We start from the raw sequence: 16,679 nt of genomic DNA, 5'->3' as shown, positions 1-16,679 counted from the left end.
AAAACTGTATAAAATACAAAAGGCCATGTTTCTTATCATATCTGCATTTTAAATGTGTAATTTGTAAGTGTCGCTTTGGATAAAAGCATCTGTTAATGACTAAATGTTACTTTAAAAAAAATTATTACAGTCTATTTTTGCTTTTTGGCAAAATTTCAAAACAATTATGAAAATCAAACCATTAAACAAATAAACAAACAAAAAAGATACACATACTAGAATAGAAAGAACTCACTAATGTACATGTCCCGTCTTTTTACAGTCCTCTCTGGAGGCCAAAGTCGTAGTGGAACACTGAGAGTTGCTGAAGCATATAAACTGGATTTGAAGAGTTACGCCACGGATGTATTCAACAGTTTGAGTGGTCAGATTTTTTGGCCATTTGGTAGGTTGAACTGTTTCTAATATCCATCCATCCATTCTCCACACCACTTTTCAAGAGTTGTGGGGATGCTGATTTACACCTTAGTGTACCTAAGTGTTGCTAAAATTTCCATCCATTGTTTTAACATAAACTAAAAACGTAATGTGATGCATATTTGTCAGTCACACATAAATAAAACAGGTCAGAACCTGTTTCAACCTGGTTATTGAGAATTAAAAAAAACACTTTAGCACTATTATAGAAAACGTCTCAGGTTACTTGAGTAACCCTGGTTCCCTGAATAAGGGAACGAGATGCTACGTCATATGACGTTATGGGAACCCTCTGCGTGATTGTGTTGTGAAGCACTCTAGTATCTAAACAATAATGTGACGAGATGTCAGAGGCGGGTGACGTCACGGACCAGGAAACTATAGAGCATACCCAGAACAAAGAACGCTAGCTTCTGGATTATGGCTGAAGCAAGATGCTCACAGGTATGCTGGGGGTACGGCAACATGACGTAGCGTCTCGTTCCCTTATTCAGGGAACCAGGGTTACACAAGTAACCCAAGACGTTCCCTTTCATGGGAACTGTCGACGCTACATCATATGATGTTATGGGAACGATGTCCCAACTACGCCGTAGAACCAAGTACCTGTCTGTTATCTTGCAGACAGAACTGAGGACCCCGGAGTGGAACCTACATCCAGGTTGTAAAACGTAATAAATGTGTGCTGGGATGACCATCCAGCTGATCCACATATGTCATTAATGGATACTCCTGACATTAAGGCCTTTGAGGCCGCCATACCCCTAGTAGAGTGGACACGGACAGCTAATGGAGATGGCTGTCCGGCCGCCTCATAAGCAAGTGAGATAGCCTTGACCCCCTACTTGCTCATTCTCCGCTTAGATGCTGGGCCTCCTTCCTTAGGAGACCCGTAACACACAAACAATTGATCTGTTTTGCCCCACAGGGCAGCTTTGTGGACATATGCATCTAAAGCCCTCACTGGGCAGAGCAGATTGAGTTTCTCCTGATCCGAAGTTGTAAATGGAGGAAGATAGAAGGCCTGAAGTACGATGGGACCTGGGACCTTGATGGGGACCTTAGGGATATAGCCTGGTCTAGTGTGCAGGAACGCTTTGACCATTCCAGGTGCGAGTTCCAAATACAAAGGAGCAACTGAAAAAGTGCTTGAAGATCTCTGATTCTTTCAAGAGATTAAATAGCCAGTAGAAATATGGTCTTTAAGGGTGAGGAATTTCTCTGAAACTTCCTCTAGTGTTTCGAAGGGAGCCTCACCTAACCCTTCTAATACCAAGACCCAGGCCGGAGTCCTTGTATGTGCTGAAGGCCTCAGCCTCAGAGTACCACAGAGGAAGCTTATAAAAAGGGGGTCTTTTTATCCCCCAGAGGAGCATGGCCAAAATGGACGCATACAACTTCCTCGTGGAGGGAGCTCTGGAGTGAAGTATGGTCTCCACAACCTCAGTTCGGAGACCAGCATCTATGTGGCTGGCCCCCTCAGAGGCCAGGCCCGCAGTCTCCGTAGTTCTGGGTGTGGATGAATTATCATGCCACCCACTTGAGACAGGAGGTCCTGCCTGAGAGGAAGCTCCATCAGGGAGCCATCTAGAAATGACACTAGGTCTGAGAACCATATTTTGGTTGGCCAGTACAGGGCTATCAATATTAGACTGACCCTTTCCTGGCGTACATTCTCCAGAACTCCCGGGAGCAGAGCTAACGGGGAAATGCATACAGACGCAGCCTCAGCCACGTCTGTACCATGGCATCCAGACCCAATGGTACTGGATGAGATAGGGAGAACCACAGTGGACACTGGGTTGATTCCCCTGAAGCAAATAGGTCGATTTCAGCTCGACCAAAGTGAGCTCCACCACCTCGGGGTGGAGTCTCCATTCCCCGGGCCTCGACCCCTGCCTCAACAGGGCATCTGCTCCCACATTTTGATGCCCTCAGGTCTGGGAGGAAGTATTTTACTTTACTTTTAATTTAGTATTTTAAGAAATACCGCCATCATTTCCAGACGATTTATGTGCCAGGAACTCTGATGGTCCTCCCAGAGACCCTGAGCTGAGCAACCACTCATGATTGCCCCCCAGCCCATGAGGGAAGCATCCGTTGTAAGCATTACGTGACGACGAGAAGTCCCCAACACGGGTCCTGGGACAGGAACCAAGGCTTTTTCCACTTGACCAGAGCACGAAGGCATCGCCGTGTGACTTTGAGCCACTACTGTAAGGGTCTCATGTGTAGAAGGCCAAAGGTTATCACATTGGACACAGCTGCCATGAGACCCAACAGTCTTTGAAATTGTTTGACAGTGAGTGACTGGCCTAGTTTCACCCCATTAACGGCATTGAGAATGGAACTCACACGAGCAGGAGACAGATGTGCCTGCATCGTGGTGGAGTCCCAAACTACCCCTAAGTAGTTGGTAATTTGAGCCGGAACCAGCACACTTTTCTTGGCATTGAGCCTCAGCACAAGCCTCTTCATGTGTGACAGAACAACATCTCGATATTGAACTGCCAGATGTTCTGTTTGAGCTATAATCAACCAGTCGTCGATATAGTTCAGTACGCGGATGCCCTGCAGTCTCAGTGGAGCCAGAGCTGCATCCACGCACTTCGTAAATGTGCGGGGTGATAAGGCCGAAGGGAAGAACCCTGTACAGGTAAGCTTTGCCCCCGAAAGCAAACCTGAGGAACTTCCTGTGTTGAGGATGGATGGATACATGAAAGTAAGCATCTTTCAGGTCTATTACAACAAACCAGTCCTCGGACCTGATCTGTGGGATAACCCTCCATCCTTCTTTGGAACAATGAAGCATTGGTTGTAAAACCCTGACAGCTTGCTGAGAGGAGAACCCCTTCTATAGCTAATTTTTGCAAGAGCATCATAACCTCCTATTCCATTACCAGAGACTTTTGGGGGCCACCACTGTGGGAAGGACCCCATTAAAATGGGGCAAGCGAGACCCGAATTTGTAACCCTTTTCTATTGTGAGCAGCACCCAATTTGAAATATTTGGGATAAGTTTCCATTCTGCCAGAAAATTTACTAAGGGAACCAGTCTCTCGAGACTGGCCTCTGGTGTTTTTTGAGCACTCGGTGCCCTGAAGTGCCGAACCGGCAAGGAACAGCCGAAGCAAGTGATGACCAGCCCTCCTCGGAGGGTCGGTGGAGACTGCTGCGCCCTGAAGCACACTGGGTGGCAGGGTTAGCAGAACGGCCCCCTGAGGGCGCCAAAGAGGGATGGGTACCAAGTATTTTAATACCCAACCCTCTTTGGAGGGGGCTGCCCTCCAATGTCCCGCGCCAGTGGGATCAGGACCTCTTCGAAGCCTTCTTGGTGATAATTACAGTCCACAGATCTGTGTTACCCCACAAACACTTCAGCTGTGTTGCCTGTACCTGTCCCCAAGCTCTCTGGGGGGAGCATGGGTGGCGACACTTTCTTTGGATGAATGGCCAGACCAGTGCCCTGAAATGGCAAACCAGCAGGGAACATCTGAACTGACCGCTCTACAATCCTCCTCTTTCTTGGAGGAACAATGGAAACCACTGCGCCCTGAAGCACACAAGGTGGCAGGGTTAGCAGAATGGTCTCCTTTATTTTCTTTTAAATTCCTCAGAATTTAAAGTATTCAATATTTCATTTAATCCTCAAATTAAATGCAGCCAGTTCTTATATATATATATATATATATATATATATATATATATATATATATATATATATATATATATATATATATATATATATACACACATTTTGAACAGGCTGAATATATTTAGAATACAAAAAAGAATTATAGCTCGTAATAATTCGCAAGGTATTTTAGGGAAAGAGAGAAAGGGAAACTCCTGTCTACTCAGATCCCTCAATATATAAATACATATATATATAAATATGGACATGTGATCTATGCGCAGCTTCGGCAAACGCGAGACCCAAGCCGTATATTCATTCTTGCAGACTTAATCTACATGCTGCCTCGGCAAAGTGAGATCCGAGCTGTATATTCTTTAATGAAAACTCAATCCACACGCTGCCTCGGCAAGTGCGAGATCCGAGCCTTGCGTTAGACTTTTATTCCCTCAAGAATAAAGCCAACAGGTGGAGTGGAGCTACATACTTCTCTTCGTGACATCTGATGTGCATGCTCCACTCCCAGCAAACAACACATAAAGCGTGTAAACCCACTCGCATTGTAGTGTAGCATAGAGGGACACGCGATTCAATCTGCTGTTCACTATTGATTTGTTATAAACGTGTGATTTTGAAACACGATATGTGTGTGACTGTGAGGTGGCGAGTCCTCAGATCGATATCACAATATCCACCTCCTGGACATGTGAGTACCAGTGCCTTGTAACTGTTTGTACAGTTATTAATCAATTTATGGGTGGAATATGAATATAATAAAGCTTTATGAATAATTATTATGCATATACCGACCCAAGGGGGAATTAACCGTATATGGTGAATTAATTACAACGAATTATAATCAATCACATATATGATTAGTTCTGGTTTAATAATTATGTAGAAAACTATCGGTCCTTCCAGCAAACCGTTAAGTTATCCACAGACTATTACGACAGAAATGTTATCCTCTGGCCACGAGGATAAATTCCTATGATAGCATCCAAACGTAAAGCAACGATATATGATCGAAACGTTAAAGTGACCTGGCTTTTGTTGAAATGAGCAAAAAGAACAATCGAGCATGAATAATGTGTTTAATATATGCAAACTACAAAAAAAGTTGGCAGGCAAACTCTTTCTTTGTTTGGTCTCCTAGCTGAATTTGCATACTTTACGACTATCAGATCGGATTTCGATATGGAGTACTTTCTTCACAATATCATTAAACACATAGAAAAATTCATTTGTCAGCTATGTGACATATCTCAGTGAATAGCTTGAGTCCGGAGCTTTTACGGAGAGATCAAACTCGATAGATCAGAAAGGCATATAAAAGAAGTTATGGTTTACAGACAAAATTCCATCATTAAAATGCACACTAGCACAAATACATTAATTTAAACACTAGGAAACATGCATACGCTCGAAATACATGATGGATATATTTTGGCATAGTTGTATTTTACATATACAGTCAAAAATGTATGTTTGTGTGTTTCTGTATGTGTCTGTGTGTGTGTGGTGTGTGTTGGCATGTGATCTGGTCAGTCTCTGGGGGGGTGCTCCTTTTGAAGTCTCCAAAGTTGGGAAGTTGGAGTTTTCTGTTTACCCTCATGGGTCCACAAACCTGCCAAAAGTCACAGTCGGCCGAAGCTGATTTAGTGATTTACAAACAAAGTTCATCAGGTTAAAAGCGTTCTGAAAACTCCAAAGTTTATTGACTCTGAACGGATCCATCCAGGCGTTACAGCCTCAATCTGGGAGAAGAAACAGCAGAGCGTGCTTCCACCTGGGAGACGGCACTGAACCTGGCAGGTAAGGGCAGAGAAAGGGCGGCGCCCTTCTCTAACCCCTCTGTCAGATCCATTTATGAACCCCACGAATGGAGCCTCCACCCCGCCTCAGCAGAAGCGGGACCTGATCCGCGGGGAACACTGGAACACAGTGTCCTGAGAGTGAGTTTTTACAGTGCACACAGACGGCTCCCTCGAGAGCTGCCTGTGCATGCTCAACTCCCATTCAACCGCTGTTTTTCACCATATATACGTGTCTTTTGTATATATAAATATATGGATTGGTGTGGGATACTCTTGTCCTCAGACGAAGAGATCGTGTTTATATGTAAATGGACAAACAACACCAAATAAGACACACGATAACACAGAGCGCTTGCTGAAGACAACAGAAGCTAGCGTTCTTTGTTCTGGGTATGCTTTATAGTTTCCTGGTCCGTGACGTCACCTGTCTCTGACGTCTCGTCACATTATTGGTTAGATACAAGAGTGCTTCATGACGCAATCACGCAGAGGGTTCCCATAACATCATATGACGTAGCGTTGACAGTTCCAATGAAAGGGAACTGATTCATTTATGTACAACTGACAAATATGCATCACATTATGTTTATTAGTTTGTGTTAAAACAATTCGAATGGATGGAAATTTTATATGTAATTTTAGATTTAATAGCCAGATTGATACATAAACCACTGTATATTTAATATTTTAGATATTTAAAATTCAAATAACTTTTCATCCTCTAGTTCTTTTGAAAAACAGGTAGTTCTCTTAAAAAACTAAATACTCGTCTGATCCTGTAATGAAACATGTAGTCAAGAAGTCTATACAGCCAACATTGTTCTCGATAAGAACTCAAAATCATAACTACACTGTCAAAATGAACAAAATGTAAATAACAAGCGTGTTTTACAGATGCTTGGATGAGCATTATTAAATGCATGAATCAGTGGACCTGGGGCAGGAATTATAACTTCCTCCACGACATGACAGGTAAGAACAGACCTGCTGACTGGAAATTCTGTGTGAATAATATAATAATGCTGTGATCCCTCAGGTGAAGCAGTGCCCTCCACTCTTCAGGAAACTGAGACGAGAGACTATGAAGATGCCGGACTGTTGCTCAACTCACCCTACTTCTCAGTGCTGAGAAAAGAGAGAGACATCGACCTCATCATTTCACTGGATTTCAGTGAGGGTGATCCTTTCATGGTATTATACAGATTTTTCATTCTCTACAGTTTCACTCATAAGAAACTGTTAGTGATTTAAAAAAAATAAGAGCAATTGTGATGCTTTTCCACTGCAGACGGTGAAGGAAGCTGCCAAGATGTGCAGAGAACTAAACATCCCTTTCCCTGAGGTCAACATTCCCAGTGAAGACGTAAAAAATCCGAAGGACTTATATGTGTTCAAAGGCAAAAACACTCCAACTGTGATCCACATCCCTCTCTTTAATGTGGTCAACTGTGGAGGCAAGTTAAAGTCTTACAATTTCCAGAATAAAACTGAAATATCAACTGTGTTCTGATTTAAGTGTGTTCATGTTTCTTCAGATAAAATTGAGACCTGGAGGAAAAGTTATAAGACCTTTCAAGGTCCTTACAGCGCTAAGGAGATCACTGATCTCATGGAGGTCGCTGGAAAAAACATCACAAACAACAAAGGAAAACTTGTGGAGCAGATCCGTGCGGCCGTTGGGCAAAAAGGATCTAGACGTTAACGTTTAAAATCTGAATATAGACTAAACTGATTTGAATATCAGCAGTGTTGGGGGTAACGCATTATAAGAAACTGTTGAGGCAACGTTGCATCAGCTTTTTTTTCTGCAAAATGACTTTAGATTATCAGAGGTTTCCATTTTATTTATTTAATATGTTTCTGCATGTTTTAATGTTTCTTCATGCATGCTGATTATAATAAAATAGAGTTTTGCTGACTGGTCAATTCAGAGTTTCATCATTCCCCCCCCCCCTGGTATTTTGGACATACAGTATTTAAAAAGGGTTCTTATTAATTCCACAAGGGTTAAGATTTGGTTAACAGAGTTAAATACACACACACACACACACACACACACACACAAAATGAATGAATGAATGAATGAATGAATGGCATGGTTTATTAACTAGATGCATCTATTTGATTTTAGTTTAGAAATCATATTTTCAAAAATGCTTTTATTTGATTCTGTTGGAAATCTCAGAAGCATAGACCAGGAGACTTTGGGATCTCTTGAAGCAGAAGTTACTCTTTATTGAGAAACACGCTGTGCGTCGCTGCGGTCATCCAAAATCTAACTAAGGCAGTGACTTGGTAGTTCATATACATTCAAGGGGGAGGGATACATAGAGTAGAGGTGTGGACAATCTAAACAAAGCATGCAAATGCAATACAGGAATCAGCCCATTCTCTACATTTCCTAGCCATGATCTAATCAGCATAAATGTGTCATTCAAATGCATAGGTGCTAATCCAATCAGTCTGACAGTATCGCCCATACCTTTACATTATCATAGAGACAAAGACACTGCTGTATCTTAAGCTTGTCCTGCCAAATGGTCAGGATGTAGGATCCGCAGATCTTAAACAGATTCTTAAATTTGTAATTCCACAATTCCTTAGAATCAGTATAAACCAGCCCATTTGTGAAAATAATCAAATTGAATCAGTTAAAGTCCCCCTGTGGTTAAAATCAAGTTTTTAATGTTGTTTTTATGTCTATGTGGTGTTTTTAATATCATATCATTAACAGTGAACTAGCAGGGGAGTCTCGAGAGAAGCTGGGTTATTTCAGTATATTTTTCTGTTGATGCGAAAAATTGTGTAGAATTAGCATAGAATTATGATAAACTATATGCCTTTCTCCACTGACGTTCTGAGGTTAAAGTTTGTGAGGAGACTGATTGTTAGAAGCTGCCTGACTCTGAGATGGCGAATGTGAACATGGTTTGTGTAACATTAGCAACGCATTTTTAGCTAACATAGTCAAGCAAAACACTAATCATATTAATTACCGTTACTGTCCGGCGTTGTAAAGAGCGACACCATTGTGCAGCGTTTACCTCAGTAAGTTGACCGAGTGGATCTCTGAGCTGATGTCAGTAAGTGGAGGCGGGGCTAATTTGCATATCCATTGATTTGCGTATACTTACTGAGGTGAGGGTGTAGAGGCATGAAGGCATAGAGACAGAGCGCATTTATGTTAATCTGAAAGCCACGCCCACCGGGGGGGAAACAATCCAACCGTCTCCATTGAGTTTGTATTGCGTGAGGCTGCCTCCTCGTCTTTTCTGACTTATTACAAAAAACAGAACAATGTCTAAAAGCTGCTGTGTGACAAGGTGTACAGCTAACAAACTTAAAAAACCCAGAAATAAGTTTTTATAAGCTGTTGACCCCCAAAAACAAATGTTTAAGGACATAAAAGTGGATACAGGCAGTGAGAAAGAGAGCAACGGGTCATATTACTATAAGAAATGCATTGGAGGGGAACGTAATCGGCGACAGGTGAAATAATTCTTTGACATGGTAAAAAATAATGAATGGTTTGTTTTTGTTGGTTTGTTTAGCATATGTTGTCGCCGATTACGACCCCCTCCAGTGTATTCTTAAAGTAATTATGACCATTTGTGCTCTGTCTCACTGCCTGTATCCACTTTTATGTCCTTAAACATTCATTTTTTGGGATCGACAGCTTATAAAAACTTATTTCTGGGTTTTTTAGCTTGTTAGCTGTGCACCTTGTCACACAGCAGCTTTTAGACATTGTTCTGTTTTTTGTAATAAGTCAGAAAAGACAAAGAGGCAGCCTCATGCAATACAAAGTCAATGGAGATGGTTGGATTGTTTTCCCCCCCGGTGGGCGTGGTCTTCAGATTATGACGCGTGTCGCTCTGTCTCTATGAAGAAATGTTTTTTCACATGAAAACAAAAACTTTAAATATGTCATTTTGGTGACTTTACTGACTTCATGAGGACTTTATAAAAGAAAGAACATGGTTGTAATGTTTGCATATAACTGCAAATGTCAATTACGTCAAATGCATGAGAGATAAGTAAAATATCCCTAACCCTGGAAATTGTGCATTTAAATACTGTACAGTACTGCTGCACAAATCTTATTTGTGTTTCATTAATCCATGACTGACAAATATGTAAGTATATGTAATACGAGTAGTTTATCAAAACTGTAATCAAATGTATGGAAATTTTGTATAACATTAAAATACATAAAATACAGGTCTAAATATGTTTGAAGTAATACTTTAGAAACTACAAGCAGTAAAGGATCAAGCATAGAAATGTTATTCTGCCCTATAGCAACAAATATTTAGGAGAACGTTGGTTTAATTAATGTGTTACATTTACAGTAAAAAAAATCTGGTATAAAGGTGTAATATTTCATTAGCATCCAGGGATCACATTGTTTGACTTCTATCTGAACCAAGTAAAACAGATCCTGAAATGTTGAATTAAGAATTAAGTTTATTAAGTTTATTAATTATGATTATTATTTTTATTTGCAATGACATGTTTTGTGGTGAAAATGACCTATTGATAAATCTACCTGTGCATTTGAAAACTAAAACAAGATTTACAATTTCTACACAAAACCTGTGCGCACACCAATCCAAACACACAAGAGTCACAACTGATGTTTCCAGATGTTTTATAGGTGTTAAAACTGACACTGATGTTCATTCAGAGGTTTAATCAAACAGGCCGAAGCCCATGTCCTCATCAGACTCCTCTGACTCCTCCTCTTTGGCAGCAGGAGCTGCAGATTTCTCGACTAAAAGCAAGGACTAAAATGAAGCAATTTAATATGAGTTTAGATTCTGGAATAAAAAAATCGATATATTTATATTAGGGCTGTCAATAGATTTTTTATTTTTATTTTTTTTAATTGCGATTAATCGCACACTTATCGTGAAATTAATCATACACCATTTATCTTGTTTAACACGTCCATTTTGCCATCATTGCCTTTATCCAACAAAGTAAACCATCAGATTGAAGTGTGATTTTCCCAAAACAAGGTATTTTTCAAGGTAAATTTAGATGCCTTTCCAAAAAAGGACACCAAATAACCAAATTATATGACTTAATATAATTCATACATTTATGTATACCAAAGCAACCATAAAAAAAAAAATAATAATAATAAAAATCAACAATGCTTTACAGGTTTATCTAACAATAGTTTTCAGAAACATAAATTGTAATCAAATATAAAACCACTGCATAAATACTAATTTGAATAATTAAATAAAGATGAAACATTAAGTTACAAAAGCTATTCAGTCAGAAGTGATTTCTTCTTCTTATGATTAACATTAAACACAGAAAGCAGGATTATTAGACTGCTGTCCCTTAATTCATAATTCAAAGATCCAGTACACTGAGACTGATACACATGCACTGTTTGTCTCATTTTTCTCTTAAGACATAACCTACTATGTTTGTTGGGATACTCGCTAAGATGGGCATGTTGACATAATTTTTGTGTGAATTTGTCCGTTTAGGTGCAAGACTTGAAAGAGAATTTGCACGAGACTATTTGTTTTAAAGCGAAACAGACACTGGAAAGAATAATTTTCTCTGCCATAATCATCATGGACTTTAAGATAATCTAACTGCGTGATGTAAATTATGTTATGACGCAATTTCACATGCTTCCATAATTTTTTTTGCATTAAATATGCATTAAAATATTTGAATGCGTTAAGGATTTTGAATTAATTGCACGCATTAACGTTGACAGCCCTTAAGTCCTAATATATATATATATATATATATATATATATATATCTATATATATATATATATCTATATATATATACGCATGCATATATGTAAATGATTTATATATTTTTTTAGTTTCTGTGTGTGTGTGTCTATATATGTTGGTTTATAACTTTTTAGCTTTTTTACTTTTTCTTGTTAGCCTGGGAGCCAGCCCGAACCCCGCCCACAACATTTTTTGGACGGGAAGTTCGGTCTGGACTCGATCCATTGTGGAGTAATTATGCTCGGCTTACGTAACCACCCACGTCATCAAAGAGCGCTTGGGTTGAATTCTTGAATTGGTTTTCACCAACGATGACTGCAGCTGGAGAAGTAAGATGTTTAGAATCCGCTATCACGTCTGTAATAAAAGAAATCGACAGCGCATTAATTTTAAAAGACGAACAAAGAACCGCAATCAAGGCATTTGTCGATGGGAAAGATGTGTTTGCCGTCCTTCCAACGGGATTCGGCAAAAGTTTAAGTGCAAGTTCAACATACGTCACTTACTGCGTTGCTCTGATTGGTAGTAGGTCTATCCAATTGAGTGCAGAGGTTTTTTTTTTTTTTACTGGTTCGGTTAAGACATGCCCCATAATTCAAGTGCAATGGAGCAGTATCAGACTCACAATCTGCCTAGAATATGAGTATGACAAAGTCAGGCTATTTTCTTGTAGTTTTTCTTGTAAAATACAGTATGTTTATGTGTATCACACTTTTTACAACAAATCGTTTCAAAGCAGATTTACAGAAAATTCATGTTTTTTATGTTACAATCAACAGTGATTTGTTATAGTCATTGGTGACTGTGAATGTAATGTCAAAATGCCAGAAATGTAACAGCTCTAAGATAATACTAGTCTTGTGGTTAATTAACGTGATGTATTCAAGTATGTGCATTTGTTACAATTTCATCAGATATAACAAGGTTATGAAATGTAATGAGAATGCTTGGCTGAAGACATGTATCTTTAATCTAGATTCACTCTCGCTCCTTTAGTTGATTTAGATATCCTAGGTATCTAATCCAGAGTTTTGTGACCTTAGAGAGCTTGATGGATTGTAGTGTGATAGAAGGTTAAATACAAAGAAGCTAGACCATTTAGTAAGCAGTGAGTAGCAATACTTTACAATCAATATAGAACTTAATAGGTAACCTGTGTAGAAATTATCAAATTGGGGTCATATGATCATATTTTCTTGACTTGGTAAGAACTCTAGCAGCTGCATTTTGGATTAACTGTAACTTTTCCATCGAGGATGCAGGACAAACACCTAGTAATGCATTACAGTAATCCAGTCTAAAGCAGTGGTTTTCAAATAGTTTTTAAAACGACCTTAAATTGATGTGACCCAAATACACACAGCTACATATTTCAATCAAATCAAGCCATAAGAACACTAATATACAGTAGTGTGTTTATGGGATTTCTCCTGAGGGGGATGTAGTCTACGTGATATGCAGGTTTATGCCGTATACCTGCATATCACGTACCTTATATATTATATAAGGTAATATAAAAGGTAGCAGATCTGTGTGGTCACTAAGGCTAAATGTCTCCAGGCAATGGCACAACAAAATCCATATTATATATTTCCTTTGTTATACAATATTATTGAAATTAATGTTTGAAATGGTCTTATTAATTTCACAAGGGTCAAGAAATATAATAATATCCTAATAGAAATTTCTGACACAAACTAAACAGACTTAAATAATATTGAGTACATTAGAAAATACAGGAATACATAGAGGATCAAGCACTTGAACCATCAAAAAACATTATGAGTATAAATCGCAAATTATGGAAGCTGCTCAGGTGTAATAGGATACAAGTTAAACAAGAGGGCGCCATGTTACCAATTAATATTTAGTGATTTTACTCTTCTGCCATGAATACTGATACTTATTAATTTATTGATCTAATGCCAATGAAATACAAACATGGCATTTATTATAGACCTTTCAGTTTACAATTCAGTTTAGTTATGTGTTCAAGTGACATGATAAAGAAGGCTGTTTTTGTAACATATGAAATATGATTTTCGAAGAACAAGTTGAGTCTAATATAACACCCAGGTCTTTAACTGTAGAGGATGACGCAGCCTCGTAATTCCTGTAGAAATTCTAGCTTGTAAAATGTCCTGGTAGAGCTTGTAATTACAGCTTTAAGCTGAGAGTTTTCTGAAAGCTCCCAGATGTGCCACGTGGCCGCTGTACCACCTGACAGCTGTAGATTTATAGGCATTGATAGTGGTGCCATGGAAAATGGCTGGCACATCAGGCGCATGGTCTAAAAGGGTGTTTTGGGTCTAATGTGCAATAAACCAATCAGAGTCTCATCTCCTATTCCCTTTAAAAGCCATGTGTGCTTGCATTTGCTATTTAAATGACTTGGGTGCTGGGCATGAAAATGATAACTGCGTCGGGCTGAAACTAGAAAAAACACTTGTGTTGAGCCTGGCATCGCATTGTGCTTAGTGTATGATAGGACCCAACATTTCTCAAGAGCAATTTTTGAAGGGGACACAAATAATACAGCCAAAAGTATACTTGTGAAATATGAGGTTCATATTGTAGGTTCCCCACGCAGTCATATTATAGTTATTAATTTATCTTGCATCCTTGCATATTTTAGGTTTCATCTGTGACAGAGGACGTCTCTAACTTAGATATTCAACGGCAGCAAGTCCACTGATCTGCCACTGATGTGTTGAGTTCAGCCTCAGGACATTTTGCATCACAGTGTAAAATGTTTTAGTGAGTGAGAATGTGTTTTACAAATTGTGCTTGAATTTGTTTAAGGTTTTACAGATGGTTTTGGTGCACACATGGATAAAAAGACTGTGTATGACTGTGATGCCACCACCTTCTTCTGTTACAGTTAGACTTCTCTTTAAATTGGTGTGACGTTGAGATTGTGAAATAAAAGCATTACATTCTGTGAAATCTGACAACAGATTTTTACCAAACTAGTTATAATTCACAAAAAAAAAAAAAAAAAGAAAACCTCTTCTTAAAATAAATACAATAAACATCAACCTTGTTTTATTTCAGCTAGTTGCAACGTGGCAACATTTCTCATTTTCATTTAGTTTAACTTGATGTACTTAATCTAAAACTAAAATAAAAATTAACAAAAGATATACTATAACAAATAAAAATGATAAAAACACACAAAAAATTAAAATGGAAAAAAAAAAAATTCAATGATTATCTCAGTGCTATTAAAGTAACACTTTGTTTCAACATCTATAACATCCAGCCTTTGATATTCCCATATTTATCTGCTGCAAATTAAAGTCCAAAAATTTTTGTATAAAGCGGGTTTATTCAGTAACATTTTACAGTAAGGTCTCATGTTGGTTAATCCATTAAATAACAATGAGCAGTACATGTCATCTTTGTTAACATTATATAACACAGTTTTATAGCTTTAGCCCTAGCTTTTGAGGAAAAAGAGGACTGATATACTTGTGAGATCCAATTAGATCTAAGGCGTCTCTGTTTCATTACTTTGGAGAAATGTGGCAAATCGATTGAGAAAAACAGTAATAATGGCATAAGTTCAGCCATTTTCACTGTTAAAGGATGAGGCTGTGAAGAATCAGAGGTTAAAGTACCTGCTTTATTTGGACCAACTTGCTCCTCAGAATCACAACCTGTGAGTCTGATTAATTATTGATGTTCAATTGTGTCTCTGGCTAACTCACGTTATTACTGTCTCTCTGAAATACTTCTGCTAATCAGCTGAGGGCCACTATTACCTAAAATTGAGTCCATTAATGCAGATTGTGTTGTAATATTGTGATTTACTAATAGGTGTCACTCTTATACTATGCCATCTAGAGGTTTTTTTTTTTTTACTGGTTCGGTTAAGACATGCCCCATAATTCAAGTGCAATGGAGCAGTATCAGACTCACATTCTGCCTAGAATATGAGTATGACGAAGTCAGGCTATTTTCTTGTAGTTTTTCTTGTAAAATACAGTATGTTTATGTGTATCACACTTTTTACAACAAATCGTTTCAAAGCAGATTTACAGAAAATTCATGTTTTTTATGTTACAATCAACAGTGATTTGTTATAGTCATTGGTGACTGTGAATGTAATGTCAAATAAAAAAATATTGTAATATTGTGATTTACTAATAGGTGTCACTCTTATACTATGCCATCTAGTGTTTCACCGCTGTTCTGTTACTTCCTACTTCCTGTTCAGATAATAATAAAGAAATATGTGAAACTTCAACAGGTTATGGGCCCAGATCATCGCTAAAAAGGTTGCTTTTACACAGGATTTTGTGTGATATAGACAGTGTTGTGGAATCCACAATGGAGGATAGACTGTTTATTGAAAAGCTGAGCGGGCCAGAGAACTGGGCAACGTGGAAATTACAAATGGGACATCTGATGAAAGTGGAAGGACTATGGGACATGGTGACGGAGACTGACAACATGTCAGAGGGAGCAAATGCACAGACGAGCAGAATTCGAAAAACAAAAAGAAAAGGCATTTTCTGTGTTGGTGTTAAATGTGAGTACAGCCCAGTTATATCTGATAACAAGCTGCAAGACACCTAAAGAAGTGTAGGATTCGCTAAAAGGACATTTTGAGAGAGACACTCTTGCGAATAAGCCAAAGAAAAAGTACTTCAGATGTGAAATGAAGGAAGTAGAAAGCATAACTTAACATTTGAAATGGATGAAAGGATTAACTGACCAGCTAGGAGCGATAGGTGCTGTGATTGAAGAGGAGGATCAGATTGTAACGCTGCTGGGCAGTTTACCAACAAGCTATGCTACAACTGTCACTGCTCTCAAAACCAAGTTGGACAATTTAGTGCTACAGTTTGTTCAGCAAGCATTAATAAATGAATAACAAAAGCGAATGTCTGCTGATGGTAACTATGGAGGTGCTGCATCCGGTGGTGCATCAGCGATGTCAACGCAGATTGGTGGTTACAGATTGGTATTACATTTTTAGTAAAGATGGAGATCTCCAAGGAATGGGAACACAAAGATCTGATGGGCTGTATCA

General features: G+C 38.8%; 1 protein-coding gene across 1 annotated transcript in view; it reads left to right on the top strand.

The window, feature by feature from the left end:
• Window positions 1-7,570, top strand: part of LOC137035020 (cytosolic phospholipase A2 gamma-like) — a 30,219-nt gene extending 22,649 nt beyond the window's left edge. The window contains exons 12-19 of the mRNA XM_067408265.1: window positions 263-364; window positions 1,389-1,527; window positions 1,655-1,930; window positions 5,793-5,866; window positions 6,763-6,840; window positions 6,905-7,059; window positions 7,157-7,322; window positions 7,404-7,570. Of these exons, the coding sequence (XP_067264366.1) occupies window positions 263-364; window positions 1,389-1,527; window positions 1,655-1,930; window positions 5,793-5,866; window positions 6,763-6,840; window positions 6,905-7,059; window positions 7,157-7,322; window positions 7,404-7,570 (1,157 nt within the window). The remainder of the gene's footprint in view (window positions 1-262; window positions 365-1,388; window positions 1,528-1,654; window positions 1,931-5,792; window positions 5,867-6,762; window positions 6,841-6,904; window positions 7,060-7,156; window positions 7,323-7,403) is intronic.
• The last annotated feature ends 9,109 nt before the right edge of the window (window positions 7,571-16,679 follow it).

This window comes from Chanodichthys erythropterus, chromosome 13 (assembly GCF_024489055.1).
Source record: "Chanodichthys erythropterus isolate Z2021 chromosome 13, ASM2448905v1, whole genome shotgun sequence".
Classification (NCBI taxonomy): Eukaryota; Metazoa; Chordata; class Actinopteri; order Cypriniformes; family Xenocyprididae; genus Chanodichthys; species Chanodichthys erythropterus.
The sequence above is the reverse complement of the archived record's forward strand: the minus strand, read 5'-3'. Positions and strand labels throughout refer to the sequence as shown.